Source organism: Cryptomeria japonica, chromosome 3 (genome assembly GCF_030272615.1).
Source record: "Cryptomeria japonica chromosome 3, Sugi_1.0, whole genome shotgun sequence".
NCBI classification, from domain to species: Eukaryota; Viridiplantae; Streptophyta; class Pinopsida; order Cupressales; family Cupressaceae; genus Cryptomeria; species Cryptomeria japonica.
In genome coordinates, this window is record NC_081407.1 from 552,590,185 (window position 1) to 552,613,757 (window position 23,573).

The 23,573-nt window shown below is 38.4% G+C and overlaps 1 protein-coding gene across 3 annotated transcripts in view; it reads right to left on the reverse strand.

The window, feature by feature from the left end:
* The window catches only part of LOC131029889 (uncharacterized), a 248,757-nt gene that overhangs the window by 19,070 nt on the left and 206,114 nt on the right, over positions 1-23,573 (reverse strand). For all 3 annotated transcript variants that reach the window (XM_057960549.2, XM_057960547.2, XM_057960548.2), the window contains 2 exons: positions 17,594-17,701; positions 17,226-17,344 (listed from right to left, as the gene is read on the reverse strand). In XM_057960549.2, coding sequence (XP_057816532.1) covers positions 17,226-17,344; positions 17,594-17,701 — 227 coding nt within the window. The remainder of the gene's footprint in view (positions 1-17,225; positions 17,345-17,593; positions 17,702-23,573) is intronic.

Consider the following 23,573-nt stretch of genomic DNA (forward strand, 5'->3'; position numbering starts at 1 on the left):
GCCTAAATGAGTATCTTTGGTCTGAAAATCCTTCATCCCCTTGGAGATTGTACTGTTCTTGTTGAGTTGTGAGGGTGTCTTTGGAAAAACAAGAATCGGTTTATGGAAATTTGTCTACCCGCAACACTAGTCATTCCTATCATTGCACTTAGGATCTCTAAACCCTTCCCTTTTGATTTTATTTACCAATTTGAGAATCACAACATCGTTAGATGCAGACTAGCTTGTTGCAAACGTAAGGCCCCTTGTGTTACCAGCAAAACACGTTAAATCACTGAGCTATCCCGCAGTCATGACCTGACATTTGGAACCTGTTGTGACGTATTCACACATCGCCCCATTGCAAATGGGGACCCCTACTTTTTTGCTTTCTAGGGTTAGTTTTCTTGGCTTAGTCTTTTTGGTTCTTGGCTATTAATCTTTGCATTGGAGTGTCTAGAGAGATCATTAGGGTAGGATGGTTTGCTTGACTTGAAATGGGTCAGTAGGTGGTCCAGGTCAGGGTCTCTATTGAAAGTTTCCTCTTAGTTAGGCCTGGGTCTTGCTTCTAGGGTTGAGTCTTGATTGAGTTTGAGGAAGTCTTTGTATCATGCTAGGAGTCTTGTCTTTTGAGACCTATGTGTTGTGACCATTTCACACATCGCCCCATTAAAATGGGGACCCCCTCTTTTTTTGCTTGGTTTGCCTGTTCTTCTCTCTGCTTTTAGGGTTTTGAGTAAGTGAGTGAGTCATCTGGACTAGGGTTAAGCCTTAGGGTTTCCTTTTTTAATATTTTCAAGCCGAAGTCCAGTCAATTTTGAAGATTATTGAGCATCCCCGCGTGAATTGCAATTTTGAAGTAGGATGAGTTTGTCAGGGTGTCAGGTGTGTCTGTCTAGGTCCAGTCGGAATTTTGAAAGTAAGTTCAAATTTTGCCTAAGTGTTAGTGATGGAATTGTGCAATTTTGTCCAGGTGAATTTTGACCAAATTTTGGAAAGTTTGATAATTGACCCTTGGCCTTGGAGATGATCTAATTATGCCTTGTGAAGTCACTGAAGGCCTAAATTCTTGATATTTTGGCCTATGGAGGTAAAATCGCTCCTGTCCCTCTCCCAGGGACCAGGGCGAAATTGGTATTTTATGCATCTTGGTTATGGACTTGTTTCATTTGTCTTGTGCAGGGTCGCCAGGAGATGTAATCGAGCATGAATTGAAGGTTTTGAAGATTTTTTGAGACTCAAAATGGCAAATTTTTAAAGTTTAAGGCCAAATCGCTCCTGTCCTTCTCCCAGGGACCAGGGCGAAATGGTTTACTTAGGGCATTTTTTGGCCTTACTTGATCAAATTGAAGCGTCAAGGACGCAATAAGGGGTGAAATCAACATGATGGAGTATCTAGACTTAGTCATTTGCAATGAAAAGTTGAGTTCTGACCTTAAGGGCAAAAAATCGCTCCTGTCCCTCACTGAAGGACTAGAGCTTGTTTCTCAAAGTTGCATTGTCCTTGCGGGGCCAAGACAATTTTTCGATTCAAGGAGATCAAGGAGGACATGTTTCATCCATTGAAGATAATTTGAAGTAATTTGCAAACAAGGAAATATGCTAAAATGACAAAATCGCTCCTGTCCCTCACTGAAGGACCAGGGCTTGAACACCAAGTTTGCCTTATTCTTGCAAGATTAAATGATTTCGCGACTTGGAAGGGATCAAGTAAAGTACGTTTTTTCCATTGAATATAACTTGGATGGACCACGAAAGAGAAAATCTACCCAAGAAGTCAAGTTCGCTCCTGTCCCTCTGTCAGGGACCAAGGCGAATTTTAAAGATAGCTCTTGTCCCTCCCCAAGGGACCAGAGCGATTTTCTCAAAGGACAAGTTTTGGACCAAGGAAAAGCGAATTTCAAGTTTGAGATGAAGGAAAGGTGACCCAACCAATCCGTTGAAGATAATCTTGAAGGTTGGCAAAACACAAATGAGCTTACAAATGAAAGTTCGCTCCTGTCCCTCTCCAAGGGACCAGGGCGAAATATGCATTATCTAGCATTCCCTTCCGAATTTGGTCGAGTCCAAGCCAAGGTACAGAGTCAAAATGATGTTTGGGATGTCTCTAAGAGGAACGAAGTTGCAAGGGACCACAAAACTTGCTCAAATTGCCTAAGGCGCTCCTGTCCCTCTCCAAGGGACCAGAGCAAACTCTTCAAGTGTGCCTAATTTTGGAGTACTACTATCGTGTGCAAGACTTAAGAAGGAATAAGAAACAACGTTTTTCGCTTTGAAGACAATTTGAAGTTGATATGATCAAGGGTTCACACAAAGAACAAAATGGCACTCCTGTCCTTCAGTCAAGGACCAGAGCGATTTCTATGAAATCAAACATCTCCCTCCAGAATCACGCCAAGGCAAGAATTGTGCAAAGTAGGGAGTGCCTTTCGAAGATGATAAACAAGGAATTGACCCCAAGGCTCGGCAAATTTTGACTAAAATGTAAAGTTCGCTCCTGTCCCTCAGTCAGGGACCAGGGCGAAAATCTCCAAAAATCAAGTTTGCTTTGCAAGGGACAAGATCGGCATGCGTAGAACAAACAAGGATGATCATTGCCTACCTCGCAAGTTGATTTGGCGATTCAAAGGACAAGGACCATGGAGTAAAAGCAAAGATCGCTCCTGTCCCTCACCAAGGGACCAGGGCGAAAAGGGTCTAAGAGGCATTCATTTCAAAAAATTGAATAGATCAAACTCCAAGTTACGAATGAAGACCCCAGTTTGGACGTAAAGGAAGCGACTTTGAACGTGAAAATCAATCCAAGTTGGCTAAGGCGCTCCTGTCCCTCTCCCAGGGACCAGAGCGATGTGGTTAGTATCCCTTATATCTCTCATGTTTTGGCGCCAATAAATTTTGAAGTGCATTAAATGCTAAAATTCGATAAAAACTTTGAATTATTTAATTAAATTGGCATTTAAAATAGCGCATAAGGCATTTAAGAATTGATTGGGCCTTTTAAAAAATCGAAATTATTAATTACAAAGGCATTTAAATTAATTAATTATTAAATTAAATAAAAGGGAGAGCGCTTGGGGTTTTATTTCCATATTTTTTATAAAAGTCGGCCTCCATTTTATTTAAACTTTAAAGTTTATTTATTATTTGCCTTATTTCCAAAAGTCGGCCTATGTGCAATTAAGGAGGTGAGCGCCTATATAAGAGGGGTACTTTCAAGCATTTTAAACCATCATTCAATCATTGTTGCATGCGAATTTGGAAGAGCAATAGAGGAGCGAAATTTCCATCCAAGGAGGAGTGCGAACTTTGTTTGGAGTTGGAGCGAATTTTCTCTTCAAGACATTGAAGACCCCAAAGGTGGCGAAGTTGATAAAGGAGGCGCATTTGCTAGGAGAAGCTCACGTTGAAGACTCCAATTTTCATTTTGCCTAGGCGAATTTCCTAATTTTGCATCTTTTTAGAGATAGTTCTCAAGAAAGGTATGGCAAGATCTCCCTTGTCCAAATTTTGAATTTTGAATCGTCCTAGCCTCAATCTTGAATTTTGAATTTTGAATCTTGAATTCCAAAATTGCATCGTTATATTTAGGAAATGATAATTCAAGGATTTATCATGAGGTTTCCTAAAATTCAATCTTTAATCTAATCTATATTTCTATATTGCAAAATCCATTACTCATTATGAAATGTTGTGTAGGTGTCACGATGGCGACCCCGAAGACAGGAGCATCTACCAGTCGTCCAGCCCTCATGAAGGAAGATCAAAAGAACGAAGAATTGGAGACCAAGATCGTGTCGAAGTGGAGCAGCATTGGAGATACCAACTTGGGAAACTTCAGTGTGAAGAAGTTTCGAGAGGTCCCTTACATTGGCAAGCCATCACCTGTCGCAAGGAGAATAATTGAAAGTGGCATTATCAAGGCGGTCGGCTTCCCTCCAGCAATCCAGTGCCATGAGTTGATGATCGAGTGTGCTCGCCATTATGATCCACAGTCCAGATCGATCGTGTCCAAGGAAGGAAACACTTTGGCTTATCTTTCAGAGGAGGCTATCAGTGAAGCTTTTCACCTGCCGGAACATAAAGATATGATTTACAAAAGTTTGGAAGGAGCCAGGTCCATGTACGAAGATGATCCAGACACTTGCTTAAGCATCATCAACAAGAATTGGTTACTCAAGAGCCGTCCTCGCCTGAGCAAGATTCCGAACACACCACATAGGATCGACTTCCAGGAGGAGTACAGAGATTTGATAACATTACTCAACCGAGTTACAGGGGTTCCTCAAGCCTTCTATTTTGAGAAGTGGATGTTCTACTTCATCCAAGTGATAGTGCAAGGAAAAGGAACAATTCATCGGGCTAGAATGATTAGCCATTGCTTGGACGTGCAGTTAAGAAGACTGAAGGCTACCAAGTCTTTCCACATGAGTTCATACATCATATATGCCTTGATAAGGAGTTTTGAATATGCAGGACTACCTCACAGAGGAGTGATCGGAAGAGGGCCCGGGGAAGTCAGAGTTTGTGATTCCTATGTTCATTTGCATCATCCTCCAGGAAGTGACTACAAGTTAGTCAATGATACCTTCACGATGAACATCACCAGGACATTGCAAGGTGGGATTCACAATCGGCTATCTCAAGATGCACAAGAGCTTGTAAAGAGGTACGGTGCTTGGTTCATCCAATTTCAGAAGTTTACATATATTAGAGTTCATGGATGTCCTTCACCTCCCTACATGTTGCCAAGATATCCGACAGACAGAATAGTGTTACTTGAGGTAACTAGACAGTTGGCAGCATATGCAAAGGCATTCAGACACAGGCATGGAAATGGAGTTCCTGTTCCTATCATACTAGGAAATTCAGTTGATGTATGTCCTAATGCTCTAGCCATGGATGATGCAGAAAAGGAGTTAGCTTTATATTCATTTTCATTCTTTGCCATGAGAGAGAGTTTTGATCCTTATGGGTATATAGAGGAGACAGTCGGAAGGAAATACAGACATGAACCTCAGATAGAGGACTTTGTGATGAATCTCTCAGATGATCTTGAAGTGAAAAGAAAGATGCATTCCAGATTGCCTTTAGACTTTATCAGGAAATGCAAAATTTCCAGAGTGGCCGACCAAGCTCAGGACAGTGGCAGACATCTCCAATCATCTTATGACCGAGAAAGCAAAGCAGTAAGACTAGATTGGAACGAACCTGAAATTTTGGATCTAGATGCCTTGATGGCTCCAGTTTTGTCTTGTACTCGCAGATGGGTTGATGTGCAACATCAAAAGTTGAGAGAGCAGGGCATATCTATGACTTTTACTTTGGAGGAAAGGCCAGGAGAAGGAGGAGCAAGTGTAAGTGAAGGTAATCCTAATCCCAGAAGCACAAGCGAAGGCAACCTTCGAAGCGTAAGTGAGGGTAATCCTCATCCTAGAGGCTCAAAGAGAAAGGAGAGACCTGAGAAAAGGGAATCCTCCAAGAAGAAGCCAGAGGCCAACCGAGATCGTTCATCCGGCACATCTTCTCAACAAGAGAAGAAGACACTTGAAATGGAGGAATCTATGGAATCAATGGTACAGAACGATAAACATGAAGAAGGACAGGCATCTCAACGTTCATCAAGCCGATCTCTCCAAGTCAATGAGCTACATGAAGACAAGAACAATGACGAAGTGACATCTCCTCTCAGAGAAGAAGAAACATTGCCTAATGAGATACAGGTTAGAGAAACAAGGTTTGCCATTCCAGATTGGTTAAAAGAGAGACTAACAAGGGTGATTGTGATCGAGGACGAAGATAATGTGATTGATTTAGAGAGCCTTGTTGGAAATTCTCAGGAAATGACAGAAAAGAGGAAGGCTACTAAGATGTCCAAGATGATCAGAGATGAGACAGGATCCAGGAAATTGCAAATAGCTACACCGGCAGTGGACAAGTATGAAGGTGAGATCCTCGCAGAGGAATATGATGTAGAGACATTTGAGCTTGGTCCACTCACAGCCGAGCAAACATTGGATGAGGCAACCGATTCGTTTGAAGCACTTAAGGACAAGCTTAGAGAAGAAATGGAAAAGAATAGGAAGCTTGAGCGAGAGGTCGGTGCTTGGAGAGGCTAATTTGGCCATCTCAATCAGCCTTTGAGATGTCAGGATCCAGCAGTATCTCCTGCACAGGCACTTCCCCTTGAATCAGTTGGCGAGGCAGAGAGAGTCAGGAGTTTGGTCCAGCTTATGAGCTCTTGGATTGACAAATCCCATACAGTTGCTATTGAATTTGCAACAAGAATGATGTAGACCATTCACCGAGCTATCCAGGTTCTTGAGATCATCCACAACCTAATGATAACGGTGGCCGCCTTTGCTCATACTAAGGATGTTATCATTCCTATCCTGCAAGTAATCAGACAAACATCAAGGAAGGTCCTAGCACAAGAAAAGATAATGGATGGAGGACCTCATAGTTTGCTCCAATGGTCAACTTTACTCCAGATGAAGGAAGTTCTTTTTGAGGACATCAGTAACAAATGCAATCAGGTTGAAGAAATTATCCATCCGATCCAGGACAAGGTGTTTGAAGTATTATGTACTATTCTTGGCAGGAGGATTGCAGTTGAGACAGATGTGGATTTGCAAGAATTAGAAGAAAGAGTCAAGGTCATCTTTTGCAAAGATGAGAACGTTATTATAGATGAGCAACGGGATCAGATGTTTGCCACCATGCTCCTGATTGAGAAAATCAAAGAACTTGAACCTGAATGGGACACTGCTCTTCTCAAGGCTTTCGATCAGGTCATCCACTTGGAAGAACGAATGAGGAATCTTCCCGAGATTCCAATTGCTGAGATCGAAGGAATCGTGTCTAGATTCATTGCATATGCTAAAAAGGAGCATTGGAAAGGGAATAAGATTCTAGAAGAAAGGTTGTTATAGATGATGTGGCACCTTAATTATCATTGGTCTATGTCTCCTAGGTTTTTGTGCCAAATTTAATATTTGGCTATGCATTTAATATTGTTCAATAAAAAGGGGGCTATTTGTAATAAACCCTAATTAGGGTTTAGGTGTCATAATCTTGGCCATTGATCTTCTTTTGATCTGGACCGTTCATTGTAATTGAGGATGCTATTTATACCCTCATTCATTTTCATTTTGATATAGAGATAGAAATAGAATTAAGAGAGAGCAATAAGAAATAGTTAGAGTTTTAGAGAAGCAAGTTATTTTGTAGCAAGATTGAGCTTTGAAGAAGGAATTCCAAACAATTGTTGTTTATGATGGCTTTGAGATCAATAAAATATTGAAGTTATGGTGTTTTATTGCAATTCTTGTGGTTATCTTCATGGTTGTTTACTTTCTTGAATCATTCTCAGTCAAAGTAGTATTTAAGTTCGAAGGACTAAGTGTTGGGCTTGATCTTTGGTGGGATTCGCATTCCAAACCACTAGCTTCTTGCTGATTGTAGGAACGCCTTGTGTGGTCGACTGGAAATATTTGGATTGCATAAACCTTCATTCATTATTGAGTCATTGATATGTACCTTCATGGTAGTGCCTATGATTCTTGATGATTTGAAAATCATTATTCACCTTAGAAGATCGCATCAGTTTCAGTAAAGTTGTAATTCCTTGGCAATACTGAAGTTGGTAGAATCTTGCCAAGTCTAGCCTACATTGAGTCATTCTTAGGATTAGATTAGAGTTTATCTCTTGCAAACCCTACCCCTTTTGATCTTTTTTGGAATTCATTAGTATTAGGAAATCTTGTTCCTGCAATTCGGATACGTAAGTCCCCTTGATGAAACAGCAATCACAACGACCACTGGTGCTTATCCACACGTAGAGACCCTACATAAAAGAACATTGGAGTCACCCTGATTGATCCTTTTTTGCGACATCTTCAGCAATCAGAGACTTTATTCAAGAGAGGATAAGGTACCCTTGGGTATTTTATTCTGTGTATGATTGTGTACAAAATACACGTCAACACTATGTCATTGAGTTAAGGAAGTGAATGAAGGTTTGTGAGTATGTGTTCTCAAGGATTCTTCCCGAGGGTTTGAGATTGGTCCAGTTAATGAATGATGAGTTCTTGTACTCTAGGCATTGATTGGTATAAAATTGACCTATTTTGCCCTTAGAAAGTGCCTAATGATCAAGTCTAGACTTAAAAATTTGAGCAAAAGGTGAAGAATTTGAACTAGATTGTTAAATTCACTCTCGACCCTTCCAAAGGGATAGGAGCGAAATCATCCTTAGCTCCTTTTTGACTCCTATTATGGACGAAACCCTCACTTTAAGGTGTGGATTGGGAGGAAATTAGCTTGATTTCACCCTTTGGATGCCTTTGAACAAACTTACACCTGGTAATTTAGAGAAAAGGTCATGAATTTGAGCATTATTGCAAAATTCGCTCCTGACCCTTCCAAATGGTCCAAAGCAAATTTCCTTGGATCTCCTAACTTAGGTCAAAAAGGCTTGCTCCTACGCCTTGACTGAATGAGGAATGACCTATTTATGCCTTGTGAGCGTATTCAAACAAGATTGGATGATGAAATGTTAGGAATTTGACCAAGATGGCCAATTTCGCTCCTGACCCTTCCAAAGGGTCCAGAGCGAATTTCCTTTGATCTCCTTGTTTGGGTCAAAATCTTTGGCGTGATTGAGGCAAGGTTGATTCATACATACCTTTGAAGTGAGTTGCAACCAAGTGAGATGAAGTTCTATGAGGAATTTGAGCCAAAAAGAAAAATTTCGCTCCTGACCCTTCCAAAGGGTCCAGATTGAAATTCCTCTTTAGGTCCTGTCCTTCCAAAGGTACCTAAGCGAAATTGTCAGGGTGTGCTTTTGATCCAACATTTTGAACTAGATGCTTCCTTAAGGTGATTTGTTAGCATGTTCTAAGGCCAGGGCAACGTGAGTGAAGGTGAAGTTTGAATGTTTGATTGATGTCCAAGACTAATCCTTCAAAATTCGCTCCTGACCTTTCCAGAGGGTCCAGAGAGAATTTCCTTGGGATCTCCTTCCTTGCTCCTAATTTACATCATAAACCTTGTTCCCATGGCGATTGGAAGAGGATTAATGACTTAAAGTGAATTTGAAATCCAGATGAATGCCCTTAGCCCTTGAAAGAGTTAGAAATTTGACCAAGAGTACAAAATTCGCTCCTGACCCTTCCAAAGGGTCCAAAGCGAATTTCTTCTAATCTCCTGACCCTTCCAAAGGGTCCAGAGCGAATTTCTTCTAAGCTCTTGACCCTTCCAAAGGGTCCAAAGCGAAATTTTTAAAAGGACTTCATTCCTCACCTAATCCATTGAACTAATCTCATTTTGAGCAATAATGGAAGCAAATTGACTTGATTGAGGTGAAAGAAGGATTTGAAAGTCAAGTTTAAGGTGATTTGAAAGAAAAAGAAGTGTGAATTGAGCCTAAGGGAGCAAACTCGCTCCAAACCCTTCCAAAGGGTCCAGAGCGAATTTCTTCAAGAAGCCTTGTACCTTGCTCAAACCTTTGAACTAACCTATTCCTAAGCACTTGTTTTTTATGAGAAAAGAATGAGAAATGAGTTCTATGAAGGAAAATTGAGCAAAATGCCAAATTTCACTCCTAACCCTTCTAAAGGGTCCAGAGAGAACTTCTTCACTGGACCTTGTACCTTGCTTTAGCACTTGAATGACCCCATTCCTAAGCAATTTTTGGGAGCAAATGACTTGTCTATACCTAGAAGGAGTGCAATTATGAAGTCTAATGTCTTGAAGAATGAGTTATGATTAGAGAATTAAGTGAAATTGTGCTCCTGACCCTTCCAGAGGGTCTAGAATGAATTTCATTATAGGACCTGTCCTTGGAAAGGGTCCAGAGCGAATTTCATTATAGAACTTGTCCTTGGAGAGGGGCCAGAGTGAATTTCATTATAGGTCATGTCCTTGGAGAGGGTCTAGAGCGAAAATTTCATTATAGGTCTTGTCCTTCCAAAGGGTCCAGAGCGAAGTGGATTATAGTGCCTTCTTGTTGATGGTTTGAAGTGAGGAATACTATGTTAGAACGAATATATCATGTGTACTTAACACCATTTTTGTTTGTTTTACAAATTAACAAAATCAAGTTGGAGGAAGATCAAGCCAGGACAAGGACAACTTCTTCAAACCTCATCATCATCAAGGACACCTTAAGTGCGGAGAAGAAGACTAAGGTGTTAAAGACTTCAAGTGTTCAAGCAATAGAGCAAGATATTCTCAAGGACCTCATTCTATCACATAGAGAAATCACAAAATGTCAGAGGAAGGATCTTACAAACATTTCAAGGAGATACGAGCAAGTACCAAACAAGGATGCATCCCAGTCACTGTTCCTCTAGTCAGAAGGGTCCACATCAGCATGTCCAGATTCAATGTATTACACTTATGCATGGAGGCACAAACTCCGATGTACCTACCCCTGTTTCCTATTGGTTCTCATGCATTGAATGTAATTTTCACATTGGCTAAAGGAGTTTGTTGTAACAAACCCTAATTAGGGTTTTCATCTTGTAATCCTAGCCATTGATTGTAAATCAATCAGAGCCATTGAAATGTAAAGAGCTCTCTATATAAAGCTCTGGCTCTTCATTTGTAAAGGTTAATAGTTAGTTAATAGTGGTTAGAGCAGCCAATAGTCAATAAGTTAATAGTCAATAGAATAGGAGTTAGAGTAGAGTAGGAGAAGGCAAGAAATTGTTGCCTTGATTGTAAATGAACTCCATTTTCATTTAAGTTATGGTGAAGTGTGTTGTTTCTTTGCAATATGCATGGTTTCTTGTTGAATCTTCATTTTAGATGGTAAATGATTAGATTGAATGAAGGAAGTTACTGAAAGCACTCGCGTGGAATTCGCCTAGTCCAAACCACTACCCTCTTACTGACTGTAAGTGTGCCCTGTGTGGTCAACTAGCATTTATGAGCTTAACTTCAAATTGTCCTGTGTCTATTGTTCATGCATCAACTTGAATGGTGATCAACGTATGATAATAAATGATTTGAACATATTCGAAGCATGCCTTAGAAGATTGCACTGAGTTGGTGTCAGATTGTTCTAGTTGATGGTGAGACCTAGCCTAGTAGGACTCCACCTGGTCATTCATCTACCTTCTTACATTCTAGGTCTTAGATTAGACTCTCTAAACCCTACACCTTTTGCTATTTCTTTATTCTCCCTGGTGAGTAGATAGGACTTGAGTTCCAGCTAATTAAGCATTCAGGCATTCAAATGTAAGTCCTCTTGTGAATCCAACAAAATCACATCACACCAATAGAGCTTATCCACACGTAGAGACCCTACATACTAGAACATTGGAGTTATTTCGATTGATCCTTAGGCAAATCTTCAGCATTTGAATAACTTTGTTCAAGAGAGGATAAGGTACCTTGGTATTTTATTTTGTGTTTGCATGTGCATGAAAAACACATCAACAAAACCTTGATCATCTAAAACAGCATTAGGGATTCCTTACACAAGAGAGGATGGGATACTCAACAAATTCTATTCTACATTGACCAGAGAGAGTTGGTAATACGACTTTAGCCACGTCAACACTGTACGTGCATCTGCACATTGGACAAACTTGTTATATAAAACCATGAGTTTCAGATTTGCTCTTTGTTTTCCTCTGATACATATAATGGTTAGACTGATACAATGCATTATAGGAGTAAATTGTGCATGTAATGACGATGTATATGCAAGGATATGGCATCCCGAGCTCTAACACAATTTTCCTCTATCTCTCTGCAGACATTTGGAGCAGCAGGGGGACCTCTAGGAAGGAGTTGGAGATGAAGTTGCTCAACTGCAGGGGTTCATCATTAAAAGGCAAGGACGGATCCCTTGTCTTTGTTTATACCTTCATTTCTATATGCATCATTTTCTTTAATAATATATTATGGTAGTTATTCCCACGACTTGTGTGGGAGCATGTCATTTGACATTCATGAATAATAAAAATGCCTTTTAAAATATGCAATTTTGTTTGGTTTTTCTTGATTGTGAACAATTACATTTATCTGAAGTTCTTTTATGGCACTTTATAGCATCTCTTGGCAAAACACTCAAATAACAGACCCGTGCCCTTAAAATTATAAAACTTAACCAGCTCCACTTGATTGAACTGGAAAATAAAAAATGGGTAACAAAACCATTGTAATATCCTATCTTAGGAACAATGCAATATAACCACAAAATTTAATGCTCCGATACCACTTGTAATGTCCCCTTATGGTCAAACTTAGGAAATTGGGACAATTATCTATCAAGGATCAACTACAAGAGATTTCTTTCCTTAATAATCTCAAATAGTGCTTAAGATTATAACAATAGAAGTTGATACTTTACAAATGATGCTTTTTATGAAATACAATTGATATTACTTATATGCTGATATTATAAGATATATATGAAAACCAAAATGGTTGCTATCTCTGATATGGCTTTATAACATATGCAAGATAATTTGATCTACTCCACATAATAATGACCTTTTGAATTATAAAATGTCATTTCATGTGCAAAGCCTTCCCTATCTCTCCTAGGCATCCACTTTTGAGGTACATACACATCTTTTATAAAAAAATAATACTTAAGCAGCTACTTTATTAATTCAAAATTAAAAACTTAAGTGCATATTTAGAATATTTCACCCAAGTTGTGTGAAGCACTAAAATGGGCATCAAACTCCAAGTCTAACCACACCATCATGAAATTGAAGAAGCAGAATGATGATCAAAGCTCATTGAGTGACTTACTAAACATAGATGCTTTCTCTAAGAAGTTTGGGGTCCCCTTTTCCTTACCAATTAGCCTATAGGAACTTGAAAAATAGGCTAACGGTCACCAAACTAACTAGGCTTGAGAAGGAGACATTACATAAAATTAACTCAAGTATCTCTGTAGCACTACTAGCAAACAACACATCAAAGATTGTCCCCATGACCTTCTCCCCTTCCACCCATTTGCACTATGTAGACTCCAACCAAAAATTGTTCATAAACATCTACTTGAGAAAAAGTAGTGCCCCTACAATGCTTTGCAATGCTATGAAGTTCATGTCAAATCATGTGACCTTAGATCACACAAGCTCCTTTTCTTTTGATGTGCTCTCTCATCAATCTAAGCATCCAAGTATGGTTGTAGATAAATTTCATGACATTTCTAGAATCTTCAACCATTCTTTAAACCCATCTTCCAAATGTAATTAATCAACAAATCAAATCAATGAATAGCACAAGAGCTCCAAAAATTGGTGGGATGCATATCTTGAAGAAGTCTCCTTGTGACTACATAAACAATTGCATCATTGATGACAATTTGAATGACGTTCTCCACCTCCAACAAATTGCATGTCTTTGCATTCTTGACTTCAAATGAGACATCTAAGTACTCAAAAAACACCAATGTGGCATTAGAAGCCACTACAAATTTAATGAGGACCATATTCTTGCCATCTTTCCACGCATCAAATTAAATGTGTTAGTCCTTTCTCGCCATATTCTCTTTTGGTCTTCTACTATCAGCCGTGTAATTTTAACAACTTCCTTGAACAATACCTCATTGAAATCAAGTCATGTTGGTGTCTTAAACCATACACTAGTAATGATTGTAAGTTATCAAGGAATCCCATGATGGGCTGCTCACCACATTAAATGGTACATTATATTTATTACAATACCAAAAAATATGCAATGACTATTCTTGCTTCATAGTGCTTCCTTTCGATTGTAGTACCTTCAACAGAAGATTGTACACCTAAAATGTTGTGATAAATGAAGATGCTAGGAGAATTAATACAGCTTGAACTTTCTTCAATGTAAGTGTAGGAATGCCAAATCTGCATTCTAGTAAAAGAGCCTATTGGCATATGTGCAGAGTTTGATGACATGACGATTGTATTTTGTCATTGATGTCAATATGCTGAAGTGTGAACCAGTATATTGAAGTAAGCAAACTGGCAAGTGAACCGGTATGATGGTATGAACCGGTATACGCAAAAAGTGAACCGGTATGTTGGAGTGTGAACCGGTATATGCAAAGTTTGTATCGAGGTTTCATTTGATATGACTACCGGTTGGTAGTCTCAGCTTCAGGGTTTCTGGTTGATGCATTCCAAGTCTGTGTGATTCGACCGACGACATCCTATGATGGGTTAGCATTGAAATGAAGATTAGATCACATTACCACGTCAGCCTTGTACGCGTGAAAAATCTTCTTGAGGATCTTGCATGAAGAAGATTGATTCTATCTACCTCGGGAATGTGCAAAATCCTAGTAAACGATGGAGAGCGCGTAATGGGTTATCAGCTTCCAGAAGCGGTGAAGAACGGACGATGGAGAACATCTTGAGATTTGTTCAAGATTGTTTTACCCTATGTAATGTGATTAAACGGTCAGGATTGGACCGACTGCATTGTTAACCTAGATGCTTAGGGTTTTAGGTTTTGGCTACCGACCTAATTGTTGTCTATAAGGTCGATGATGATTTTCATTTGAGTTTGTTGGCAAATGATTGTATGTGAGGTGATTCTTGCCAGACCAGAGAAGTGAGTAGATACCTGCAGAGTGTAATTGCAGATGTAAAGGAACTGAAGTGGATCTGCCTTGACATTGAGTGTTGTTATCAGATCAGTGTATTACCTGTTGACTTCTAACCATTTCAGCAGATGGAAAATCCCTTTACTGGGTAGCTTTAACTGGCTTTTTGTAAATCCTTTAACAAGGTGACTCAAAATCATTGAGTTCTTAAAATCCTCTCATAAGGTAACCTTTAATAGGGTTTTAACCTCTAACCGGGTATTTAGCCATCCCTTAATTGGGTGATCCGTAGCAAAACCTGTTGTAAAGTCTTTAATCGGACTAGGCTCCTAACAAAGCGAACTTCAGAAGAGTTCAAGAACAACTTGTGGGTATTCATCCCCACCGTGGTTTTTCCCAGTTGGGTTTCCACATGAAAAATAAGTGTGTCATGTCTGATGCTTTTTCATGTGATGTTTTGTGTTTTCTGTTAAGCGGTAATGCAAGCTGATCCAGTGGTCATTATATTTCTGATGTATTACTTGTTTAAGCATATGGGTGAAGTGGAAATGAGATATTAGGTTTTGTGAAGATCTAAAAGTTAGCGGTTTATGACTTTTACAGTCACTGTGTTTTACTGGTATTGCCTTGATTTAGATCGGTGATGTTGTTTACCAATTAGTGCAGTCTTTGCAGTTTAAGTTGTTTCTTAAAGAAGTTTTTGTCTATACTAATTCACCCCCCCCTCTTAGTATTTGGTGGGTATTTACTGTTCATCATTATTAATCAGAGCCTCCAATAAATCAAGGATGGTTGTCATATTCATCATTGGTGCAATTGCTTCCATCGTCCTTTTTCTTTTAGTTTTCTTCTCCTTTGCTAAAAAGTAGGGCATTCGCTTCTCCTTGCATTGCTACCCCCACTTGGTCACGGAATTTGACATCTTGGCTAGCAATTCAAGCCAAGTAGTATTTGAGGCAACTGATACCTCCTCACACTAAACCCACAATAATTATAGCTCACCATGCCCTTGATTGCACCTGATGAGCAATGCTTCCATGTAGGCTCCTTTCTACCTTACGTTCCATGAAGCAACATAACTAGGAAAAAAATGAATAAAAAAGCCCAAGAAAAATACTTATCAAACCACACTCCAACCATAAATAAATCCTTTCAACCACCCAAAAATTACTTCATGCCACTAGCATTCAAATTCATTAAGGCAAAGTTGTCAAGCAAAGTTTTTGGAGTTTTATGCATTTATTTTCTGTTTTGGCATCAGATGAATCTATCTATTGGACTCACTAGATCCAAAAGAGTCTTGGTGAGAAACATGCTAACTAGCAGTTTTTTCAGCCAACTCGACTCACAAATCATGGGCAAGTTAGTTGTCCAACTGAAAAACTCACCAGTACTTACCAAGTTTTAGAGCTATGATATGACTAAATTGGGGCATTATTTTTAAGTAAACTTTTGTGCTGCTTACAAGCACTGCATTCGTGAAGACTAGATTTTTAGTTTTGTTTGGCCCCATGAATATCAAAAAGAAAGAAATCAATCATATTAATCTCCAAAATTGACTAAGAACATATCAAAGGGAATAGAACATACATTCACTTACAAAAGCAAAAAACTAGGGCAAAAGAACCAAGGAAGGACCCAAAAACCTTACATACCAATATTTTGGGATGTGTTAGAAAGTCAACAATATTATCATTGATCATTGTAATAGAAAAAATTAGAAGTCTGAGAATGCTCATTATGGAAAATCTCGGGCTAATGGGGTTTGGCTAGACAATCCTCAAAAGCAATCAATCACATAGAACCTCTTGTAACACCCAAAGCCAAAGAATTATTGGTGGTAGAGAAGAAACTAGTAATGTGAGCTTTTCCCCAAGATTAGTGCAATGAAAGAGGGGTGTTGGGTCCCTAACATCAAGAAGAGATAAATCCATGACCATCAAAATGAGAGTTAGGGTGCCAAAGAGTCTTAGCAGTAGTAGATTGCAGTGATGAGCAATATGCTTGTCAATCTATCTCCACTTCTATGAGAATTAATGGCATCCAACAAATTCTTTAAGCCTCCAACATTTGTGATAGCTTGAAACAAGAAGCCAATCAAATTGGTAGATCTTGGACCACCATGAATAGACACCATGAATAGACCTAACCTAAATGTGGCGACATCACAAAGAAACAAGGTCAAGCATCTTTAATCAAGGTAGCAAAAGAAAATGGATGAGATCCACCAAAATCTCTATATAATCTCTCACAAATTTCATAGCCAACTGAACATTGAAAAATATAAAACTCATCAAAATCAATCTTTTGGCGAGAACAAAAGTAGCAGACCCCTTCACTTCATAATATATGGTGGTCCATCTCAAAAGATACTTTTGCACGTAAGTTCACACTTGAGGAAGTGCATACTCTATGTGTAGTATTCATAAGGCAATAATGCCAAAGATTTTTGCCTAGCATGCTTTCCAGAAAAATCTACACAAACAAATAGTGTACTAAAAGGTCAATATTCCTAGGTAATTGTGCTAAAGTGTGCACTGTTTCAATTCCATTGTTAATACAAGCAAGATTGAATTTGTTGTTAAGGGAAAACTTAAAATATTTGCTCCAATCATGCCCACATATTTCCAAAAGGAAGATAAATGAATGAACTATCAATCCAGACTAAAAAATTCTTCAAGCAATGACTTACAACAAAGTCACAAATATCATTGTGACAAGTAGTTACAACACTATCTAAAGCTTGTATTATTGCTGCCTCTTCAACCATTCGTAAGCGTCCTTGATTTATATCAATTGCAATTATTTTCCCTGCAAATAAGCAACGTTGTATATGGGTTAATAAGTATTTAACTCAAATAAGCATTGCATCGATGACAGTCATGAACAAAAAGAAAAATAGATTTCTGAAGACAATCAAGCTCTATAAGACTATCAATCATTCAGGAAAATACAGGCCAAAAATTCCTAACTGCTAACTAAAACACATTTAAGTATTTTATATCAAATACCAAGTACTCTGTAAATGTCTAAAATAATGCATTTTATCAGGAAGATCACCTTGACCCTGCAGACGTGATGCCATGAACAAAGTCTTCCCTCCAGGTGCGGCACAACAATCAACAATAGTTTCCCCTGGTTGAGGATCAACAACAGAAACTACTAGTCCTGGTGTACCAAATCATTATTTCATGCATTAGCTAACATAATAGTTAAAATTGCACGTGGTTGCATAGATATTTCCTGAACTTGAATAAAGAAAACAACTTAAGTAATAAGCATAGTGATTCAATTTAACATACATGAAAAGTTTGAATATTTCTTTGAATGGGATATATTAGCAAGGAAATTTTAATGTCTTGGAAATGGTGTTGAAAATTGGCTTACAGGCAATGCAACTTACCTAAAACTGGAAATAGATATAATTTAAGAGACATGGACAGTGAGAGAAATGCTAGGCCCAAAACTTACAAAATGGATAAACAAGTTACGATAAAAAATTAAAAAATATAAATAAAACATAAAATCAAATCAACAAGAGATCTTATATTTCGGACAATACAAGTAGAGTAGAGTAGCATGCAACATGTTTTGACAATTTTTAAAATTTCCACAAGGACTATATAGATAGATAGCACTAGTATATACTTTATGAAAAATATTTTTGGCACATATCTTCTATTTAAGACCTTAGCTACTAACTTGATTGATGATGATTTAATGTTGAGTATTTTCACTCTTTTATGAGAAACCAAGGCTAATACATCTTTTCTTCAAAGGAAAGGAATCATTAAACTACTTGTTTAGAACATTTAATTGATTCTGAAGACCTCTCAATTATTGTGTAATTTCCATACATGTTGATATTGGTTCTATAATTCACTTTTCACTGCCTTTATGAATGTAATGTTTTTACAGAACTGTAAGAATTTTGTAAAGGGCTAAAATTTTGAGTTACACTGAAATATAAAACCCAATAGTGTTTGCTAACTTGATGTCACAAACATGTAATGCCCCCTTCCTAAGCATTGACAGCATGATGACCATTAGCCTATTTAGCAAGTTCCCATAGGCTAAGATTTAGGGTTAGTATTGGGGTTTTGGTGAATATTCAGTCCAGCTAATCTGGCATAACAGGTGTTGCTTTGAGCTCAGTTTGTTGAGATTTGTACTATAACACTTTCTAGAGAGATTTCTGACAGTTTGTCTGCTTTTACTATTTTAAACGACAATCTGGACACTGACTTGGCCAATTGGCAATATTACTACTTTGTGGTAGTTGTTGATTGGATTGGATGATAACAATTTGGTGATTAATGATGTCCAACGGTATTATTTTAAATAATGGTAATGTATTAAAGTTAAATTAAATATTTAACTTAACGTTATTTAATTTAATAAAGTAACCTTACATGGGCACCTAGGGGGTATGAGGAGTTGTTTTAAAATATTAAATAAAGTGACCTTCTAGGGGTGGACGCCTGCATGGAGAGAAATAAGGGGGTGTTTTAAATAAAACAAAATATTTTATAACCTACCTGGGCATGGGATTCAGAGGTAAATAAATATGCCCCTTGAGCTCATTTGCAACATTCATATTTGGAGAAAATTGATAACAAGACTCAGCTGGCTTGAACTTGTTCAACCCTAGGCTTTGTGAGGACAAAATCCTTCACCAAGGACATCTACTTCGATGGTGAAAGATCCTTCCTCGTAAATTTGTTGGTGGTTTCATCTAGAGACTACATCCAGGCTTCATTGTTTGAGATTTCAGTTTGCATCTTCAGTTTTGAGTATAGAAATAAAGGACAGATTTGTGGAGACAAGGAGGAGAGGATAAGAGGATTATTGTAGACATCTTCCACTTCTTTTTGTTGGCTGCTTCCTTCCCTAGGTTGGCCGTACAACAATGACCTAGGCTTGGGAATAGCTGGAAGTCTTGGCATCCAAGTTGAGGGCCCTTTTTTGCTGTTTGGAGGGTGACTAGGGCTTTCCATTCAAGAGAAATCCAGTCCATGGCTTGGAGAGCTGATTGTGGAGTGCCGCGTCCAAGTTTTGTGGTTCTAGTTTGCTATTATAAATGTAAAATCAGACTTGTTCATAATCAAACCTTAAGAGTACAGTTGTATTGTCATTTTGAAGCCATTTGGCCATCTGAGTATTAATAATATTGGCCATATATTGTTGTCCACACTCTTTACTAAATCTGATATACATTCCCAGTTGTTGGTATTTGAATATTGTGCTTTTTGGGTGTTATTCTTTATATATCAGTATTGCAAATATTGTTTACTGCATTATCTATTTCTAAATTTTGGGTTACCTTTCAAAACATCAAAACCAGCATTCGGGGAAAAAAAAAGAAAAGAAAAGTTAAGGGTGTATATTGCAGTGGTATTAGAGCATCATATCTTGCCATCCTGACGAATTCTGAATAATTCAGTGTGAATGAACAATGACATGAATGGGGTTTGAGTAATGCAGCCTTATACACCATTATAACACCAGAAGAATCAGATCCAACCCAAACCTTGTAGAACAAGAAGAAACAAACTTATTAGCAAACGGTGAACAATGAGAAGTAAACATGGGTGATAGAGATGCAGGGGAGGATCCTACAGTGAACATTCTAAATAACTTGGTTAGGGCACAAAGGAAACAAATCAACCTGCACAGGAAACAAACCAGCGCATTGCACAACAGTAGATATGATGGCTCAACAATTTAGAGGCAATAATAACGACATCAAGCATAACAATGGAGCCAATAATGGGCAAGGAGATAACTCAGTGAATAACATAACTATAAATTAGACCACTGTTGCCAGTCTTTACTCTTAGAGTTCAGGAGCAAGCTGAAAATGAACCTCCAATGAATGATTTGAGACCAGTTCATAAGAGATTGAACGGATGCAGGTCCAAGTTTCTAGGCTGCGATATCTTTCAAAGATTATATGGACCTCAGATTGAAGCATAGGCCTCTTGCAGGTGGAAGAGCACATAATAATGATTAACTGAACAAGGTTGGGAAACTAACCCTCCCTTACTATGATGGGTCAGGAAGACTACAACGAGAGCTTGGGTGCAAAGATTGGACACCTACTTTTAGCTTAACCCCATGCAAGAAGATGTGGCGATCAGATATGTTGCTATTCACCTACATGGTATTGCTCATGAATGGTGGCATCATGGGATGATTTTAATGTGACATGATCAAATTACCTCATATGCAAAGTTCACCAAAAGGCTTATTGACAGGTTTGATAAAAAGGACCCAGAATTGCATCTTAAGGAGTTGTCTCAATTAAACCAATGGGTTGTAGTGGATGCCTATGTTGCTGATTTTTAGAGGTTGTTAGTATTAGTAACTGATAATTCAGAGAGGAGACTTGTTCTCTTCATGGATGGATTATCAGATCCTTTGGGGGGTTGAATTAAAGCACTTAGTTCACCGACATAACAAAAGGCCATCAAAAAGGCTAGGGGCATGGAGTCTTCCACTTTCAAGAATAAATTTCATTCAAAAGGATTCCTACGCAAGAAGGGTAAAGAAAAAGGACATTTTTACAGGGAATCAAATCAGAAAGGCATGAGATAAACAGATTGAATAGTGTCAGCTAAATGACCTCAGAAGATAAAAATTGTGCTTTCATGGCAGGGAGCCATGGTATATAACTCATAAGAGTGTTGTTAAGGCAAAGGCTAAACAGATTGAATACTTTTCAGCAAATAAGTTAGTTTGAGAAAAATCAGATCAGCACTCAGTATCTAAGAGCAGTGAAGAAGAGAGTTTATCAGAAGACACAGAAAAGGGACAGGGTTGTGATGGGACCATTGTCCAACTCTCTAGCTTTCAAAAGTGGGATTATTCAAAGTGAGGTGTGTACTTTGTGGTAGCTAATAATATCTCTCATTGATATAGGTGCCACCCACAATTTCATTGATGAGGGCCTTGTGGCCAAAAGAGGACCCAAAATAGAAGAATTTGGAAGATTCAAGGTAATGGCGGCAAATGGATTTAAACTCACTTGCACTTGCAAGATTTTTAATCCGAGTATACAGTTGGGGGAATAAGAGTTGAAAGATAGTTTCTATGTGGAGAATATAGGAGACACTGATGTGGTTCTAGAAATGCACTAGATGAGGACACTTGTGGAGTTGAAAATGAATTTGCATACCATGCAGATGAGATTTCAGTCACTAGGAAGAAAATCGTGCTCAGAGAAATGTAAGATGGTGGTTTGAGAGTAGTATTATTTAAAAGGATGGAGAAGTTAATTAGACACGATAAGGTGAAATGGGCAATAGTGTCTCATAATGCCAATACTTGCAGAGCAGCAGAAGAGCACTTATCATCCAGACATTCAAAAATTCCTATCCAAGCATAGTAAGGTGTTCAATAGTATACCTCCTGGAGTACCACTTGAGAGAGGCATCGAGCATGTCATAGAGTTGGAGAAGGGTTCTAAACAGTGATCACTATGCCCTATAGACTTCCAAAGAGGCATAAAGATGAAATCAAAAAATCCATTAAAGAATTACTAAGTATGGTGCACATTAGACCTAGCAAGAGCCCTTTTGCTTCAGTAATAGTGTTGTTTAAAAACAAAAGATGACAATGCGAATGTGCATTGATTACAAAGCACTAAACAAGAACACTATCAAGAACAGGTATCCTATTCCTCAAATTGATGAGCTGCATAATGCTTTTTCTAAGATTGATTTGAGGTCAGGATACCACCAACTCAGAATGAGGAGAGAGGATGTAGGAAAAACATTTTTCAGATGTCATTTTGGTCACCTTAAGTTCCTAATGATGCCATTGGGTTTGACTAAATTCACCGGCCACTTTTCAATCATGTATGAATCAGGTTTTCCGCAAGCAACTCAGGAAGTTTGCTCTCATATTTTTTGATGATATCTTGATTTTTAGCAAAACTTGGGAAAAACACATAAGGCATCTTGAAGAGGTACTGAGTATATTGGGGAGTGACTCATTATACACCAAGGACTCTACATGTGATTTCAGCATGACAAAACTTCTCTACCTTGACCACATCATTAGCTCTACGGGTGTGAGGATATATCTTAAAAAAATTAGGGCAATTGTCGATTGGCCTACACTTATGAAGCTCTCTCAACTCAAGGGATTATTTGGACTGTGTGGTTACTACAAGAGATTAGTTAAGGGATTCTCACACGCAACAACTCCACTTACATATTTGACCAAGAAAGGGGCTTTTGTGTGGTCAGATGCAACACAATAATGTTTTGATCACTTCAAATAGATGATGAGTACTTTCCCAATCTTAGCTATTCTTGACTTCTCTAAATCTTTTGAGTTGGAATGTGATGCCTTAGGAAAAGGAATAGGTATTGTGCTGATGCAGGAAAGTCATTTGATTGCCTTCAAAAGCAGGAAGTTGAGAGGTGTGGAAAAGAGCTATTCGATATATGACAAAGAGATGTTGACCATCATGCATGCCTTGGCCAAATTCGAACCTTTCTTGGTGGGAGTCAAGTTCATTGTTAAGACTGCCTACAATAGTTTAAAATACTTCTTGAATCAAAAGGACCTAAATGACAAACCACAAAAATGGGTGAGTAGACTTTAGGTATATGATTTTGATATGTTTTATGTCAAGGGGAAGAAAAATGTGGTTGCTGATCACTATCTAGGAGACCCCACTTGTTCTCCTTAGTTGAGATCACTATTGATTGGAGGGAGATGGTTTTAATAGAATATGCCAAGGACTCATGGGCAACAAGTATAGCAGAGGGCACTATACAGGATGATAGATACTTGGTGAATAATGAGTTGATAATCTATAAGGAGAGAATTTATCTAGTACTTAATTCAAAACTTAAGGTGAAGATATTGATGACTTTCCATGATGCATCTATGGTTGGTCACTTGGGTTTCTTCAGGACTTACAAGGAAATCCGAGAAAGATTCACATGGAAAGGACATAAAAATGAATTCCTTAAGTATGTTAAGCAATGCCCCCATGCCACCAAAACAAAAATGAACATACTTATCC